This window comes from Bubalus kerabau, chromosome 13 (assembly GCF_029407905.1).
Source record: "Bubalus kerabau isolate K-KA32 ecotype Philippines breed swamp buffalo chromosome 13, PCC_UOA_SB_1v2, whole genome shotgun sequence".
Taxonomy (NCBI): domain Eukaryota; kingdom Metazoa; phylum Chordata; class Mammalia; order Artiodactyla; family Bovidae; genus Bubalus; species Bubalus kerabau.
The window spans coordinates 17,039,476-17,058,577 of record NC_073636.1 but is presented as its reverse complement, the minus strand read 5'-3'; the positions used below and the strand labels follow the sequence as shown (position 1 = coordinate 17,058,577).

General features: G+C 42.1%; 1 protein-coding gene across 4 annotated transcripts in view; it reads right to left on the bottom strand.

The window, feature by feature from the left end:
• Nucleotides 1–1,536: 1,536 nt before the first annotated feature.
• The window catches only part of DHTKD1 (dehydrogenase E1 and transketolase domain containing 1), a 40,429-nt gene continuing 22,863 nt past the window's right edge, over nt 1,537–19,102 (bottom strand). For 2 of the 4 annotated variants that reach the window (XM_055543581.1, XM_055543579.1), the window contains 10 exons: nt 17,332–17,644; nt 16,054–16,138; nt 15,435–15,574; nt 13,880–14,030; nt 12,039–12,145; nt 9,678–9,842; nt 6,060–6,142; nt 5,396–5,565; nt 3,649–3,734; nt 1,537–2,562 (listed from right to left, as the gene is read on the bottom strand). In XM_055543581.1, the coding sequence (XP_055399556.1) occupies nt 2,458–2,562; nt 3,649–3,734; nt 5,396–5,565; nt 6,060–6,142; nt 9,678–9,842; nt 12,039–12,145; nt 13,880–14,030; nt 15,435–15,574; nt 16,054–16,138; nt 17,332–17,644 (1,405 nt within the window). In that variant the 3' untranslated portion in view covers nt 1,537–2,457. The remainder of the gene's footprint in view (nt 2,563–3,648; nt 3,735–5,395; nt 5,566–6,059; nt 6,143–9,677; nt 9,843–12,038; nt 12,146–13,879; nt 14,031–15,434; nt 15,575–16,053; nt 16,139–17,331; nt 17,645–19,102) is intronic. The other 2 variants (XM_055543580.1, XM_055543582.1) reach the window with 2 other exon arrangements.

The window sequence follows — 19,102 nt, the reverse complement described above, 5'->3', positions numbered from 1 at the left end:
CCCCCAGGAGGCCCGGGGGTTAGAGTCAGGACACAACCCGAGCGACCGCCCCAGGAGTGCAGGACGGGTTCGATCCCCAGAACTGGAGCCGAGATGCCTCCAGAGCCCGCATGACCCAAAAAAACTTTATTTTGCTTCCATCTTACTGGAACTGCTGGGGCGTTTTCAGAAATTTGTCTGTAGTTAATAGCTTGTGAACTTTTCACTCTCTACTATGGCCTTCCTGAGCAGCTTGAGGGATCTCAATTCCCCAACCATACATGGAACATCGCCCCCTGCCTTGGAATGCGGAGTTTTAACCACTGAATAGCGCCCCCACCCCCACACCCCCGCCCCAAATCCCTGTCTGCCTTGTCTAGTCTCTTTTGTCCCTTGGTGGACTGCATAGTGTAAAGGAAAGCAGATAATCTTAGCAATCTGCTAACCCAAATTTTAGTTCCTCCTACTTCTTAACGAGGACAATGAACAACACGGTTTATCTTTAACTTGCAAGTGTTTCTAATGTCAAGAAAAACGCCATATTGCAACAGGTGTTCAATAAACTATTTATTGAGGAAACACCATTCTACTCTTACAGGATCATTTCTTATTTTTGTTCCATTATAGCTGGTTCTTCATATGAGTCAGAGAAGATGCAGGGGAGCAACGCTAAAGTAATATACTTTAATAAAAAGTCTTCCAAAATTAACTGGTTTGGCATCTTGCTACGGAGAACTAACAGTCCCTACCTGCAAGGTAATTCAAAATAATAAGGCATGTTGCAGTGATGATTGAGAGTAAGAAGGTTAAGATACAGAAGATATATCTCATGGCTCAACTTGGAGATTAACAAGAAACAGACTTGGGAGGTGTAAAGTTGAGACATTTGGAAAGATCTAAATTAAAAAAACTCTAGTCTTTCATCTAATTTTGTGCTTAGACTTTTGAAATATTTTAACTCAAGAAATCAAGAGATCTGAAAAAAAGATGACCCTGTGCTTTTATTTTTTTTTCTAGTTTAATATACAACATTGATAACCATTCTTATTAAATAGATCCTTGTGATTTTATTGGTTGACATTCATGGTACTAAGTTACATGATTTATGATGTGAATCACTAATCTACTGCTGTGGCCCGAACAACCTATACATTGATTCTAAAAGACACTGACAGTTGCCAGTAAAAGTGGAGAGGGTATTCCAGGGCCTCAGGTACTCTCCCATTTCTGAGAAAACAGTTTTATGGCACAAGAATGGTATATGGTGGTTTCTGCAGCACCAAGCCATATAAAGCTAGGAAGTTTGCTGATATTTAGTTATACTCTCCAGTACTAAGCACAATTTCCGAATAAGGCAATAGATTGGTGATCTCTAGAAGTCCCTGAAGCACCTAACACTGAGAAGTTCCCGCTATCAAAGTGATCCTTAAGTGCCACAAATATACATCATATGACAGCAGGGACTTTTAGAGGTGAGGCTGATCAACCAGTGGATGAAATCCCCATATCAGACACTGCCCAGAGTTAATTAAAAATATTAAGGTATTGCGGCAAGAATAATTAAGGGGACAAAAAAGATACTATGGCAAAGTAGACCACCAATCAATTTCACTGTAGCTACAATTCAATAATAATGTGCTAAGGATCCTACACCCAGAGGTTTGTATTTAATAGTTTGTATTTAATACTTAAGGATAATGGGTAAAATAGTGATCCTGAAGAACACAAATCAGGAATAATACAGTTTTGCTGTAGTGTTTGATAAAACATTTTTCACAGTGGCTGGAAAGCAGCACCAGAGATGACATAAAATTAAAATATAGGTACTCAAGGACTTTGAATAAAGAAGGGAAGATTCATGAAAGTGACACGCATTAAGAAAATCTGGAGGAAACACAGCAGTGGGACCCTGGCTCACACTATATGCCTGGGTGTACGTGTATAGGGAACTGTTGGGGTCTTCCCCTGTTCCAGAGCTGTCCTTGGACTTCCCCTGGCATGTGTGTTGTGTTTCAATAGTGACCTGATCAACCCCAAAAAAGAAAATTGCAAGTCACTTCAGTCATGTCCAGCTCTTTGTGACCCTAGGGACTATAGCCCCCCAGGCTCCTCTGTCCATGGGATTCTTGAAGCAATAAATTCATGCTCAAGAACTTTTCCTGGGTACATACAGTTAATTAGAAAGAGGAGAGTCTAAAGACATCTGGTTCAGGACCCAGTTCTACAACTCACTCTGATCTAAAACAATATAACTAACATATGACACATTTAAGCAGGAAAGTGACTTGTGGGATTCATGTCTCAAAGAACAACTCCTTTGGCTGTTCCATGTATTCTAGATTTACCTCTACTCCACCCTCACCAGTCTCAATGTCTTCTAGCAATACAATCTTTTCATGGTACCTAGCAAGTGGAGGAGACAAGCCTTTCTTTTTATGGCAGTTTTCTTACAAGGAAGTAGTATTTCTTCAAAGGACATCATGGGTTGAAGGTCTTAGTGAGGATTTCTTCATGCTGCTGTAGGTGAACGGTGCCGATTCCCACAGCCGGTACAGGCAACGCGGGTCGGCTCACAAGACGGAGCTATTGTGGAAACAGAAAAGAAATAAAATGACATTTGAACTCAATCAGACCTCTGCTTAGCTTGCCCAGGGACACGAATTGTATTTCTCTTAAGTTGTTTAACCATAAATCACCCTTTTAGAAAGTAATGAGTGACATAAACTAGATTACAGGGAGATCTATGTCACAACTGAAAACTAAATTCCAGGCATGAGAAGATGAAACACATTCAGGAATTTCTCCTGTTCTTAGGTAACTGTTACTTGGTTTTAGCTGTAGGGTTTTCCAATTTAGAACTATTCACAGGTGAAAATGATTGGAGCCTGGTACGCTGATACCTGATGTTGAAGCTGAAACTCCAATCCTTTGGCCACCTGATACCAGGAGCTGACTCATTTGAAAAGATCCTGATGCTGGGAAAGATTGAGGGCAGGAGGAGAAGGGGACGACAGAGGATGAGATGGTTGGATGGCATCACCGACTCAATGGACTTGAGTTTCGGTAAACTCCAGGAGTTGGTGATGGACAGGAAGGCCTGGCGTGCTGCAGTTCATGGGGTTGCAAAGAGTGGGACATGACTGAGCGACTGAACTGAACTGAAGCTGATATCAAGTAACTTGAGTTCTAAACAAAGCAGAATAGAAAGACAAACAGAAGCAAGCATGATTGTTCTTCTCTTGTGTTTATCTTCCTAAAACATAACTAAGAACTTGGCCTTTGATGTTTACCAGCCTTGCAGGTGGGCCTGGAATAAGTGTTATTGTAAAACAAGCCAGCTCATGGCTCTCCTCCCCTGGGGCTTGGTTACTAATCTTTGGGACGAGAATGCTGAGTAGGCTAATGGGAAAGGTAGCCAACAGGTAGGTCTTCTACCTTTTTGAGTATAATCAATGTTTTTGTTTTGTTTTTTTAACATAATACTAGTAGGTACACATACACAACTTGCTGAACACTCAGAAGTTTAGTCTGAAAGAGGAGCCTAAAACTAGATTTTATATTTTAGTTTATCTTTATGGAACTTTGGACTCATAATAGGGGATAAACCTATTTGTTGGCACTCCAGAGGAAATGGGACACACACAAAACACTGCAAGGAAGAGCTGTTACCTTGCAGGCCAGTTGCTTCTCAAACCTTGGAGAAACAAAAAACCAAGGACCCATGTTCTGAGGCTCCTCCTGACTCCAGATAACATCTATAATAGAAGAAATTTCATCTCAGTACAGCGAGTAAATGTATATACAACATACTACACACACAAAAACACACAATATGTATGTATGTGCACATACATTCACATACCATACATGCTATCTATATATGTATATATACATACATATACATATATATATATGCACATACATACAAACATACACATATATCCTCAATACATACCTTTCTAATATGGCACAGTGTTATCTTTTTTTTTTGAGAAATGCATAGTCATATATCCATCACCATCACCACATCACCACAATGATATAGAACAATCCTCTCAATCCCAAATATCCCCTCATTCTGTCCTTTATACTCAACCCTTCCTCCCACCCCTAGCCTCCAGCAATCACTGATCTTTTCTCTATCCACAAAGTTCTGCCTTTTCCAGATCAAGCAGATAAATGGAATCACACAGCCAGCCTTTTGGGTCTGGCTTCCATGAATTAGCAAAATCCATCGGTGATTTTGCCAGCCACAATAGTTCACTCTCTTTCATTGCTGAGGATTAAGATATTGTAGGGATGCACAAAGAGATTGTATCTTCATTCACCAGTTGAAGGATGTTCGAATCATTTCCAGTTTGGGGCAATTATGAATTGAGCTGCTATTGACATTCACACACGGATTTTTTCCTTTCTCTTGGGTAAATACCTAGGAGTGGGACTGCTGGGTGGTACAGTAACTCTGTGTGTAACTGCATGAGAAACTGACAAACTGTTTTCCAGAGTGACTGGATGGACCAGTCTGTATCCCCACCAGCAGTGATTGAGGGTACCAGTTTCCCTGCATCCTTATCAGTCCTTCATATTGTTTTGTTTCCCTTTTAGTCATTTGAATTGGTATGTAGTCATATCTCACTTTAGCTTAATTTGCATTTCTCTATCACTGATTATGTTAAGGATCTTTTCATATGGTTATTTGCCATGTGGTTCTTTGGTAAAATGCCAGTTAATTCTTTTGCACCTTTTGAAAAACTGGATTATACGTTTTCTCACTGTTGAGTTTTCTGAGCCCTTTAAACATTCTGGAGATTCCTTTGTCAGATACGTATAATATTTAAAAATATTTTCTCCTAGCTTTCAGCTTGTCTTTTTTATATTCTTTGCAGTGCCTTTCACAGTGCATAAGTTTTTCATTTTGGTAAAATCCAGTTTTTCTTTTCTGGAACGTGCTTTTGGTATTATGTCTAAGAACTTTTTGCCTAACCCAAGGTAACGAAAATTTTCATCCATTTTATTCTAGAAATTTTATAGCTTTACATTTAGGTCTGTGATCTACTTTGAGTTAATTTCTGTGTGGGTGCATATAGATATCCAATTATTCCAGCCCCACTTGCTGAAAAGGCCTATCTTTTACAATCATACTGGATTTATCATAAATGATAGTATAGCATTGACAGTACGCATTCCTCCAAACTCAAGAAATTAGATGTCATATGAGAGGGAGGGAGACTGAAAGGGACACCAGAAAAGACATGGAGACATTGGCTTTAGCTGAACTATTTTCACATCTCCAGATTCCATGAGAGTCAACTTTCTAGTAACTCTCACTTCCCCTGTACCAGCTTTTCATTTGAGATATTCCAAATACATTTCAGGTATCTTAAAAACAAAGAGCTGAACAAGAAGGACTCTTTGCCTCTAACGTGTTTGTATTTGCTCATCTCTTGCTGCAGCGAATCCAGTGGGAAAGGACAGAGTTCTTCTATTCGGATGATAGCAAAGTCATGCTTCCTGGCCTCCAAAGATTCTCTTTGCTTCATCAGGGCATAGAAATGTTTGCCACAGCAGAACACCAGACTCTTAACCCTGTTGGGCAGAAAAGGGACAATTGGGTGGGGGAGAAATATCTTAAAATAAGAATTGTAGGGATTGCCCTGGTGGTCCAGTGCTGAGACTCCATGCTCCCAATGCAGGGGACATGTTGCAACTAAGAGTTCGTCTGCTGCAACTAAAGATCCCGTGTGCTGCAACTAAGACCTGAGAAGCCAAAATAAAATTTTTAAATAATTTTTTTTTTTTTAAGGTAAGAATTGTAGCAGAAGAAAGGAGGGACCACAGAGATTGAAATGCTTTGCCTCTGAACCAGTGGGGGTGCATGCTATGCAGTGGGAAACCTTTAGTAACATATACTCTAAAATTCACTCTTGTGTGCATAATCTAACTCCTACACCATAGACTTAAAGGACTTATATGTTTCAGAATAGAGATTAGGGTCATTTGGTTCACTTAACATGAACGAGTTCTCCCACTCATCACAAATCTACTGCAGAGTATGAAAATAGAGCTCCACTTCAGATTACTTTTTTGGATCCACAGATGAATCTCCAATGACCGGTTTGAATGTTGTTCCTGGTGCCATTTCCTGAAGAGTTGATACAGCTGCCTAAGGAGGGGGAGAAAAAGACACAAATCTATCAACCAATGGACAGGAGCTGAAGATGCTTTTACTTAAAAGGGATCTTTCCAAGGACTAGTGTCAAAATTCTCTCCTGGGGCTATAAGTAAACATATGTACTGATAAACATAGTATCTTTCTCAAAAGTATCTGTTCTGCATACTTCAAGGTAAAATTGTTTCTCTGAGGTTACCTTTTTGTCTGGTGCCATGATAAAATTTTAACAATTAGAATTTCTGTTTGATGACTCAACTGGATTATCAATTAAAAATCTGCCTTAATCTGTGGGAATCAGAAACACTATATAGAATTTGTATTGTAAGCCAGCATAGCTAAGGTAGTGCAATTATTTCTGTCTTTAGGATTTTGATGATTATTTATAAACATAAACATCAATCAGAACAATATATGGATATTGTGAAAAGAAATTTTATTATTGAGCTCAATTTAAATATATACTTGTTGGGAATTGCCTGGCGGTCCTGTGGTTAGGACTCAGCACTTTCAGTGCCAAGGGCCTGGGTTTCAATTCCTGGTCAGGGAACCAAGATCCCAAAATAAATACTTATAAAGAACTTAAAGTAGAAAACTGATGAAGCCCAAGGTGAAGGATTTGATCTTTTCTGCTGTCATCTAAGTTAGTTTCCTTATAGTCTAGTCCCAGCTGAGTATATGACATTTAGTTGAGGTCATTGAGGACAGCCATCTAAATGCTGGAATATTGTGATATAATCTAAAAAAATAATATTAGCTATTACTAAGTACCTCAGTTGTGTCCAACTCTGTGACCCTATGGACTGTAGCCCACTAGGCTCTTCTGTCCATGGGATTCTCCAGGCAAGAACAGTGGAGTGGGTTGCCATGCCCTCCTCCAGGGGATCTTCCTGACCCAGGGATTGAACCCAAGTCTCTTAAGTCTCCGTCCTTGGCAAGTGGGTTCTTTACCACTAGCATTACCTGGGAAACCGTAAAGGGGACACTCTGGCTACATAACAGGAGGCAATCTTTCTCCTTTCTGAACCAGAGTCCTTTTTCAGTCCCCACTTCCTATAGCAGGAATGAAAAGGAACTGGAGTTCAGAGTCATGTACCAAACTGGTGTGGAGTTTTGGAACCACTGGACAGGTGTACCTCTGAGTCATGTCTGCCACATGGCAAGTCACCTCTGAGTAGGCCATGCATGGAGAGGGTTGGCTGTGTATATTATATTCTGCTAGATCACTGTACCAATTTTCAGGAAGAAATCAGAATTCAGTACTGGTACTGCTGACTTTCCACTAACAAAAGGACTTACGTGTCTAATGAAGATATTTGATGACTTAATAAGCATAGTTTTTCATTTGAAAATCTATAGACTAGCTGTTGGTATTTTTTAAGTTCCCCAAGGAAGGCTTCACTTATTTGTTTAATAAACTGTATATTAGACCTGGGGAGAGGGGTGGAGCATTAGGGCCAGAAAATGAACTCTTATTCTCAATTTCAAACAGCAAAAGAAATTCTCAGTAAAACTTTTAACAGTTCACTCAATACCTAGTAACATATATATATATATATATATATATATATATATAATATATTTAATATCATTAGTCTCCTTTTAGGTATGATAGAGGGAGCAGATGACAACTTTAGGGATACAATGAAAGTTGTGTTCAAGAATCACAGATGTATATAATTCTTAGAAATAATCTATAGTAACTTTACATTTTGACTTGGCCCCTTTCACATTGATATTTCAAATATCAGTGTCAAGAGAGCCCCATCAGAAAGACAGCATAAAGGGACTTCCCTGGTGGTCCAGTGGTTAAGACCATGTGATCCCAAAGCAGGGGGCTCAGTTTCAATCCCTGGTCAGGGAACTAAGATCCTGCATGCCACATGTAATGGCCAAAAACCAAACAAGCAAAAAATGGAAGAAAGAAAGGGATTGCATTCACTTGTCTCAAATGTTCCGTGATGTTCCTTAAGCCACCTCAAAACACACAGGGTTGTTCACAGAGAGAACAAGTAGACCAAACAAATAAACTGTTGCCATTGGTGAAAGAAGCTGAGAAGCATTCCCTCATTACTGACCCCTGAGGCTGGGCTGGGACAGGTGAGGTGTCTGGAGCTCCACACATAAGCTGGTGCTCACTCTGGGAGAGCTCCAGTGCCCACAACTAACAGTGAGAGCAAAGGTCACCTCACTCCCCTCCAAATGCTGGAAACCGCCGAAAAAGACAACCATGAAGCCAAATTCCTGGCAGCTTCTCTCAACACCAAACACACACTCTCTGACCTTGGTGAGAAGCACACAAGTCTCGTACAGCCAAGTCCTGAACGACATAGTCCACCTCACCAGTGGCATCCCAATAAACACGAACATTTGATTCTAATTCAGACTTTCATACAAAACTGAAAAAAATGATAGCAGATGGGATAAATACATGCTTCAGTTCAGTTCAGTCGCTCAGTCGTATCCGACTCTTCGCAACCCTGTGAATTGCAGCACGCCAGGCCTCCCTGTCCATCACCAATTCCCGGAGTTCACTCAGACTCACGTCCATCCAGTCAGTGATGCCATCCAGCCATCTCATCCTCTGTCGTCCCCTTCTCCTCCTGCCCCCAATCCCTCCCAGCATCAGAGTCTTTTCCAATGAGTCAACTCTTCACATGAGGTGGCCAAAGTACGGGAGTTTCAGCTTTAGCATCATTCCTTCCAAAGAAATCCCAGGGCTGATCTCCTTCAGAATGGACTGGTTGGATCTCCTTGCAGTCCAAGGGACTCTCAAGAGTCTTCTCCAACACCACAGTTCAAAAGCATCAATTCTTCAGCGCTCAGCCTTCTTCACAGTCCAACTCTCACATCCATACGTGACCACAGGAATTCTGCCCCTTGAAAACTAGCATATTTGTGTGATTTAAAAACCATTTGTGCACTTAACACTTAGGGTAAATCAAGAGAAAATGTATCCTTGTGAAGCCAGGAAGTAGATAATTTATATTGTTGCAATGTTTGAAAGGGAGTCTACCTGTGATAAATCATTTCACCAAAAAAGTCTAAATAAAAGTCAGTAAGGGGGCACTCTCCATCCCCCTTCTGATGTCTATGTCAGAACCTTTCTCTGTCCCTTTTCACTTTAATAAAACTCTGCTACACACACATACACCAAGTCAATGAATAAAACCACTTGTTTTCATCAAAGTACTTTAAATTCCCAACTTGTGACTATAAACATAGCAGTGCTGACACCATTTGGACTTTGAAATGTTTTCTAAAAGATTATTTCTGCTCAGGCTGGGATTCCAGGGTGATAATATCTGCTATGCCTGTCCTTCACAACAATGAAACTGCAAGCGACCTGGATTTCTAGTTATTCTTGAAAGGTTAAAAGAAGAGAGACACAGCAGTATGACCAACTAAAACTAAAGAGACACTTCTATTATTTAGAACTGTAACCAGATATACAAGAGAGGGAAATGCAGAGGAAAATATGGCCAGAGGAGAAAGACTGACAAACCAGCTTTCAGCTTTTTCTACTTACGGGGAGTCTGAGCAGTGTCTTCGGAGAAGCAAGGATGAGGGGCTTCCTGAAGTTCCGAATCATCTGTCTCCGGAGCAGGTGGAAGTACTGGGCGGGCGTGGTGGGGTGAGCCACGCACATGTTCACAGTGTCCCCATCCACACCCTCCTCTGTGCTGTCACACATCTGGGAGGGAAGTGAGAGGAAGGAGCCGACAGTCAAGTCAGCTCACTCCATCCTAAGGGCACAGGCTATGCTAAGGGAAACCAGGCATCTCCACGAGATGGAGAGGAGATGTGTCTCTTCCTCACAGAAGAAGACCAGAAGGTAAATGTATGACCCGTGAAGAATTCACCAGGAGAGGCCTGATGGCTCCCATCTGCTGAGTCTGTGTGTTCTAACGTGGTTCTTTCCAAACACGGTGGGCTGCAAGAAGCATCTTAAGAGGGGGAAATCCCTGATGATCCAGCGGTCAGGACTCGGTGCTTTCACTGTTTAGGGCACAGGTTCAATCCCTGCTTGGGGTATTAATATCCCAAAAGCTGTGTGGCATGGCCAAAAATAATTAAAATTTAAAAAAGAAGCATCTGGAAGGGACTTTTTGAAAAATACAGATTTTGATGCCTGTGGAGTGAATATGTTGGAAGGATGCACTGTCTGAATCTTACTCTCCTGATGAAATAAATGCAAGGATAGTTTGTTTTATAGACAAGAATAAAAACAGCTAACGAAGTTGAAATGCTGAGGATGAGGAATGAACTCTCAGAAGACTCTGCTGGGACAGAAAGTGGAGGCATGTCTTCTAACCTCAGTCAAAAAGCAGTGGAGAGGAATTCCCTGGCAGTTTTTCAGTTAGTACTTGGTGCTTTCACTGCTAGGGCCTGGGTTTGATCCCTGGTCAGGTAACTAAGATCCTAAAAGCCGGGCTGCATGCCCAAAAACAACAACAAAACTGATGACTCCCAAATTGTATCTTTTGCGTACTCATTTCCTAAACTTCTTTGAAAAATTACAGTTTTGTATTTCATACTCAATTCTTTTAATTTACTTGCAATTTATTTCTGTAATCTAATTTTTATGAAATTATTTATCTGTCTTTACCAACCAAACAGTTATATGCATTTATCTATCTACTGTTTTATCTACCTGTGTATCACCATTATATATATTTTATCTGCATGCATGCTAAGATAATTACTGATATGCACATACTTAGGGCGATGTGTACTGACATCTTCCTTTACTTTCAAATACATGCAAAAATTACATGGATTTACAGATAGAGGAATGATGGATGAATAGATACATGATAAAACATTAAAATAAGATATTAATGGCAGAATGTAGCAAGTGGGCATATGAATATTCTCTGTAAAATTTTTCCACCTTTTCTTTATGCTTGAAATTTTTTATAATAAAATATTAGGAAGTAATATGCATTAAGTGGCATTGGTAATGATTCTTACCAAAAGATAATGGTAATTTCTGGGTTGTTACTTCAAATTTTTAACAGTCATGAATCATTTTATAAAAATACTATCACTTCTTGGATCTCAGCTTGGTCCTAATGCCTGCATGTGTGCTCAGTCACTCAGTCACATCTGACTCTTTGCGACCCCATGGACTGCAGCCCACCAGGCAGCTCTGTCCATGGGATTTTCCAGGCAAGAATACTGGAGTGGGTTGCCATTTCCTCTACCAGAGGGTCTTCCCAGCTTAGGGACAGAAGCTTCATCTCTTGTGACTCCTGCATTGGCAGGAAGATTCTTTACCACTGAGCCACCTGGGAAGCCCTTGGTCCCTGTATCTCTGTTTATAAAAGGTTCCTTAGATGATTTCAATGAACAGCTTGACTCAGAAGCTACTGATATTTGCTGCATAAGAAGAACTTTCACTGCCATGAAATCATGATACTAACATGCTTGAAGCATTGTATTCCAAGAAATACTGACTGACATTGCATTAGATCTGTTTCATTCAAATACTACGATGTCTTACAGTCCAAGGTTCACATTCAGGAGTGTCTGCAGGAGGCAGTTCTATTTCAGAGCACCTAGGAAGCAGGGATGGAGAAGGCAATGGCAACCCACTCCAGTACTCTTGCCTGGAAAATCCCATGGATGGAGGAGCCTGGTAGGCTGCAGTCCATGGAGTCGCTAGGAGTCGGACATGACTGGGCGACTTCACTTTCACTTTTAACTTTCATGCATTGGAGGAGGAAATGGCAATCCACTCCAGTGTTCTTGCCTGGAGAATCCCAGGGACGGTGGGGCCTGGTGGGCTGCCGTCTATGGGGTCACACAGAGTCAGACATGACTGAAGCGACTTAGCAGCAGGAAGCAGGGAAAACATTCCTTGGAATCTAGAAGGCAGTGGACATACCTGCAAGAAACGCTCTATTCGACAAGATGAGTGCTCCGGTCCAGCCCCGTCGTACCCGTGAGGAAGGAGGACCACGATGCCGCTCTGGAGGAGCCACTTGGCCTCGCCTGTAAAGCAGCGGTGGGCGTGAGAACCTGCAATGCAGGTGCCAGACCACCCTAGGTGACTGGGCAGGAAGACACCTGTTAGTTTGCTGCTGCTGCTGAGTCGCTTCAGTCGTGTCCAACTCTGCATGACCCCATAGACGGCAGCCCACCAGGCTCCCCCGTCCCTGGGATCCTCCAGGCAAGAACACTGGAGTGGGTTGCCATTTCCTGCTGCTGGACCCCCTCAAAACCATTTTCAATGCACGTGCTTTCTCCTTAGGAGGAAAATACAGACAAACCTCCATGATATTGCAGGTTCCAGCCCAGGACTCTGCAATAAAGTGAGTTGCATGAATTGTTTAGTTTCCCACTGTGTGTAAAATTCATATTTACACTAAACCACAGTCTAGCAAATGTGCAAGAGCACCGTGACTGAAAAAACCACGCACATACCTTAATCAAAAGAAACTTTCTTGCTAAAAACTGCTAACCATCATCTGAGCCTTCAGCAATCAGTCTTTTCACAACAGTGACATCAAAGATCACTGATCACAAATCACCATCCCAAATATACTAATAATGCAAAAGCTTAAAATATTGCAAGTACCAAAATGTGACACAGAGACAAGAAGTGAGCAAATGCCATTGGAAAAATGATATGGATAGATTTGCTCAATGCAGGTTGCCAGGTAAAAAAAAACGTAGTGACTTTCTCTGTAGTCCAGTGGTTAACAATCCCCCTTCCAATGCAGAGGACAAGGGTTCAATCCCTGGTCCAGGAAGATTCCACATGCCTCAGGGCAACTAAGCCCATGTGCCACAACTACTGAGCCCTAGAATCCCAGATCCAAAACAAGAGAAGCAGACTGTTTAGAAGAGTCTCTGGACATGGCAAAGTCCAGTCTCCTCAAGCCTCTTTTCTTCCTCAGGACCACAAAGTTACAGAGAAGCAACCATGAGAAGGGTCTGAGGTGTGCACACAAAATCCATAAGTGGTTCCCCCCAGAAAATGGGGGGAAGGTCTCGGGGGAGACTCAGACTTGTACTTAATATACTTGGAATTTCTACAATGAGCAGGCACTGCTTTTGTAAGTGATGATTAAACCTAGTAAGATGCACAACTTCCAACTCTGAGATACTTGTGTGACCCTGGGCTGTGGGGAGCAGCTTTTCAAGACTGTCATTCATTCTAATCACGCTTCCCTGGTGGCTCAGACAGTAGAGTCCACCTGCAATGCAGGAGACCCAGATTCAATCCCTGGGTTGGGAAGATCCCCTGGAGAAGGGAATGGCAACCCACTCCAGTTTTCTTGCCTGGAGAATCCCATGGACAGAGGAGTCTAGTGGGGTGTCCACGGGGTCACGGAGTCGGACATGAACGAGCAACTGACACACACACGTTCATTCTAATCACAAGTCCTCACCGCGTCACCACTGCCTGCTTGTTATTCATGCTGTAGTTACTCAACACACACCAAGAGCAGACCTGAAAGTCAGACCTCTTAGGAGTGGGGCAAGTATAGGCACCATTCCCTAGAGCCAAGCACGCTACCTGGGAGACACAGCCTTTCCGCTCTCAGAGGCTTATGTGCTCTTCCCAACAGCATATTGAACTGTCTGACAGCTGCTCTGCCCCAGTGGATGACAGGACGGGCCCTCAGGTAGTGCGGCAAGGGATGCTGTGGCCACAGCTATGGCCCCTTTCCATACGCTTGTACCCATGCAGCTGGTGTGATGCGTCCACCAGACACCAACCTCCAGAGATGAACGTGTCAAAGATGATCTGGGCGCCATTGAAGAAATCGCCAAACTGAGCCTCCCAGAGGGGCAGCAGGTTAGGGCTTTCAATGCTCATCCCATACTCGAATCCCAGGACAGCCTCTTCCGACAGCGGGCTGTTGCTGACCTAGCGCAATATTCAAAGTTAACTGATATCATATATCAAATCACAAATCAATAAAAGACATTGATTGGGTAGGGGAAATACTAGACGTTTCAGTATCTAGATCACCAATCTAGATAACTGATCAAGGTGAGGATTTTAGACTAATTTAAAGAAAATATGAGCTGCATGTCCTTTAAATAATTTCCTGGAATCTTGCTTTTGACAAGTGTATTTTTTTTAAATATTGAATATCAGTAAACCCCATGCTCTCAGACAAATCGCTCGAGTAGGGAAAAAAGATGATATGCCACTAATTGTACCTTAAAGGATAATTCAATAAACTTCATGTGCCAGGCACCACTGGAGAAGGCGATGGCACCCCACTCCAGTACTCTTGCCTGGAAAATCCCATGGACGGAGGAGCCTGGTAGGCTGCAGTCCATGGGGTCGCTAAGAGTCGGACACAACTGAGCGACTTCACTTTCACTTTTCACTTTCCTGCACTGGAGAAGGAAATGGCAACCCACTCCAATGTTCTTGCCTGGAGAATCCCAGGGATGGGGGAGCCTGGTGGGCTGCCGTCTATGGGGTCGCACAGAGTCAGACATGACTGAAGCGACTTAGCAGCAGTCAGGCACCACGCTAGTTGTTGCTGCAGCTAAGTCACTTCAGTCGTGTCCGACTCTGTGCGACCCCATAGACGGCAGCCCACCAGGCTCCCCCGTCCCTGGGATTCTCCAGGCAAGAACACTGGAGTGGGTTGCCATTGCCTTCTCCAGTGCAGGAAAGTGAAAAGTAAAAGTGAAGTCGCTCAGTCATGTCCGACTCTTAGCGACCCCGTGGACTGCAGCCTACCAGGCTCCTCCGTCCATGGGATTTTCCAGGCAAGAGTACTGGAGTGGGGTGCCATTGCCTTCTCCAACGCTAGTTGTTAGAGAAACAAAAATGAAAAGACCCAGGCTCTGCTCTTGAATCTAATGAATCTAACTCAATGACTGGAAATACATGGTAATAGATAAATTCATCAAGCCTGCTAAGTCCTTGGGAATAAAATAAGCTTATGGAAGTCGGGTTTGTTTTTTTTAAGTTGTCAAGAAATGTTGGCCTATTATCCACATCTTTGATTTATTTTAATGAATTCAGCAACAAGCAGGTTATAATGTCAATTTTGGATTGACAAAATGAACATCCATTGGACATTTACCTGAATACAGATAAGTAGCCGGAGTGAAACAGCTCTAGTCTACTTGCTAGTCTGTTACTTCCATTCCAAGTGGATCGACCTGCACTGTCTATCCATTCAGCATCCCCTTATTTCAAAAAGTACTGAACCCAAAGTTCAGATGTTACTGACATCTATTGTTAAGAAGTCTGTAGCTACGATCATTGCCACCTGGTGTTACACTAGATAATGAAACGTCCTACCTCTAGAAACCCCTTTTGATTAGGGTCCATATGGTTCAGGGGGATATAAGTGTCATCTGTCTTCTGGCAAACAACCATTGCGTGCCTCTGGCTAAAAGTTCCACGGCCCACATCTTGGCCACTCAGACGGACATTAAAACCTTAAGCAAGCAAGAAGGGGAAAAGAAAAATCCAGATTCCCATGAATAACCTAAGTGATAATAAGGCCTGATGACCCTGAATTCTTATACACCAGCTCATCCTGAGAATCACCCTTAAGATAATAGATTATCCTTCTTAAAATGTACCTGTCCTATATTCAAAACTCTGTAGTCAAAGTGAATTGTTTAAGAATGAAGAGTCATCATTTGGCCTACAATTACTAGGGAAAATATCTTTCCAATACAGTCAGCCCTGAATCCTGTGTTTCCATAGTCTATTTGCTGATGAAGGTTATCGACATGACTTATACTAAGATTAAACAGTGTTTTCAGGTAAGAAGAGTCACCATGTCCAAGAACCTCTCTAGTCAATAAAAACGATACAAGGTAGCTGTAACTCAAAACTGCAGGCATCACGAATAAGAGATGTCATATAATGCATCCCCTATCCGTTGTGCAGCTAGACAGAAAAGTCGTACCTTCAGCAAGCAATGAGCCCAATGCAAGAGCTTCTGCCGTGGCCCAGTCTAACTTTGTTCCATCCATCACTTTCTCCACTCGAGACTAAAATTGAAGGGGAGGGGAAAAGAAACTTTTAAGAGCTCACATCCTTTTTCACACTGAGTTCAAAAATGTAATGCAACAATGGTTAAGTCTCCAAAACATAGTATTAAATACAACAGGAAGCGCAGAAGGTAACATGAGAGTAATGACAGCAAGTATATGACGTTTGAAAGCAGGCAAAACAAACAGGCACTCAGGTGAGTGGTTAACCTGGCGGATGGACGAGAGGAGGTAGCAGGGAGTTGGCTGAGTGGGGAGAGTGGTGGTGTATGGTGTAAGTAATCTTCTACTCTTTCTGTCGGATGGTGAGTACACAGACTGTTTTCATGATCTCTATACCTATAATAGAAACTTACAAACCAAGCTAGTGTTTTTTAAAATAATCCAGAGTTCATCATGCCTTCATCCAAGTTCAAGAAAGATGAAGGCCTGTATCTCCTTGCTTTCCCAGTTTTAGAGCTGGAAGTTCCATGTTCCAGGAAACCACCAAGTTGCAGGCAAACCAGTGTATGTCAATTTATACTTAACACAAGACAATAGGTAAAACCTCAGTATGTTTAAGGATCCAAATGTTGCTTTTGGGGACTATGCGTATTGATTTTTATTCATTTTATTTAAGCCATCCCCCTGCCTACCCAAAATGAAAGTGTCTTCTGCTCACAGCTCAGAAAAACCAAAATGGGCATTCCCGTGTGGCTGTGTTTTTAATAATGGGCATGCAGTAACTGTACATATGATGTATAAGACATGTTTGGGTTTTTAAAATTTTTTTTATGTGGACAATTTTTTAGGTCTTTATTGAATTTGTTATAATATTGCTTCTGTTGTTTATATTCTGGTTTTTTGGCAGTGAGATCTGTGGGACCTTAGCTCTCTGACCAGAGAGGGAACCCCCACCCCCTTGCATTGGAAGGTAAATTGGACCATGGCACATTGGACCACCAGGGAAGTCCCTAGACATTATGAATGAATGAATGAATGAATAAGTGAAGGAAAAACAGAAGTTAGAGATAGACAAAATCTGAGTTAATTGACAGTCTGTACCAAAACTCAGCTAGGATCAGTTTGTAGAAACTAACGACTCACATTAAACATCTGCCAAGTTCATTAGCCAACCAACAAGACCAGACCAACGCCAATTCCTTGGCTGTGAGAGATGGACAAACAATGCCTGGGGGTACTGGGCTCCCCACCTGCACATGCATCTTCAGAAGGTGACTGTGCATCTGGAGCTCCTCAGGCACCTCCACAGACTTCTTGCCAATAAACCGCAGGAGGTCAAGGGGTACACCTGTGTTCCAGGAGGTAATACAAGCTTCCGGCTGAACCAAGCCTTGCCAGTGGGCCTGCAGGCTCGTGGCAGGGGGCCTGTAGTGGGCCGCATGAGTCAAATGGCCATTTAACTTCACATAGTAGGAGGCTTTGATTTCCGACACCTCCTCCTGGGTTGTTAGTCCGTTGGCCATAAGGTACTCTGCATACGTATCGGGGATGCTCTTCCGGGCTCTGTCCAAGGAGGAGGGAAACAAAAATCAACATGTTTGTAAAAATCAAAGAGAGACAGACACAGTTATTATCAAAGGTATTCTGAAGTGTCACTGCTATAAAAATGTATGCAGGAAATGTTTTGGGACTAGACAGAGGAGGTGCTTGTATTAATACAATTCACACTGAATCGTTCACTTTAAAATGGTCCATTTTAACCTACTGTATAGCATATGGAATTCTGCTCAATGTCATGTGGCAGCCTGGATGGGACAGGAGTTTGGGGAAGAATGGATACATATATATGTATGGCTGAGTCCTTTTGCTGTGCACATGAAACTAACAACATTGTTAATTGGCTATACGCCAATAGAAAATAAAAAGTTAAAAAAAAAATGGTCCATTTAAGGAATTCCGTGTCAGTCCAGTGGCTAAGACTCCATGCTTCCACTGCAGGGGGTGTAAGGGAACTAAGGTCCCATATGCCATGCCAAGCAGCCAAAAAAAAAAAGATCTATTTTATGTCATGTGACTTTCACACCAATAACTTTGTTTTTTAAAGGTAATGGTGTGTAACCACTTGTTCTAGCCAAGCTAGAGAAAACAAGTCTATCTTTATAAGCTTCTGTCTGCAGTCAGGTAGAAATAATGAGTAGAGGAGTTTTTTTTGCTTGTTTGTTTTTTACCAATTGTTAATTCTGGACAGTTATTTATGAGGCTGACCTATATTATCTACTTATTCTGCATTCTTTTACTTAAAAAAGTTTGAACCAAATTTGCCAACACCTGTTTCAGGTTGCTTGAATAAGCCTGTAACTATTCTGCATCTGGATTTTACAAAAATAGAAATAACCATGCTGCTGCTCTGCATTCCCATAATATTTTACATGACAAAGTCTGGTCACATTGACCACTGTCATCGTTAAAAAAAGTGAAAGGTAGACAGGATATATTCTTAAAAATGGGGTCCTGAGTCACATCATTCAGGTGCTAAGTTCAAAGCTAAATGGAGGGACTTCCTCCATTTAGTGGTTCAGTGGTTGAGAATCCGCCTTCCAATGCAGGGGACGTGGGTTCGATCCCTGGTCTAGGAACCAAGATTCAACATGCCACGGGGAAACTAGAGAGCCCTTGTGCTGCAACAAGAAAAGCCTGTGGGTTGCAAGAAAGACCAGTGCAGCCAAAAGAAAAGGAAAAAAGAAAACTGGGTGGTTTTAAAAAAAAAAAAGCTCAATGGAGAACTCAGATTTGTTCCTCCAAGGGCAGTCTGCTACCTATGACCAGAAAGGCCCATAAAATGTCACCAAGTTTATTCCTCTGCTTTAATTTATGTCTATGAGGAAATCAAGCAGGAAAGAGGGATCTGTTTTACTTTCTAGAATCTAAAAAGGTAAATCTCAAGACCTGGCTCAGAGAAGGTGATGGCACCCCACTCCAGTACTCTTGCCTGGAAAATCCCATGGACGGAGGAGCCTGGTA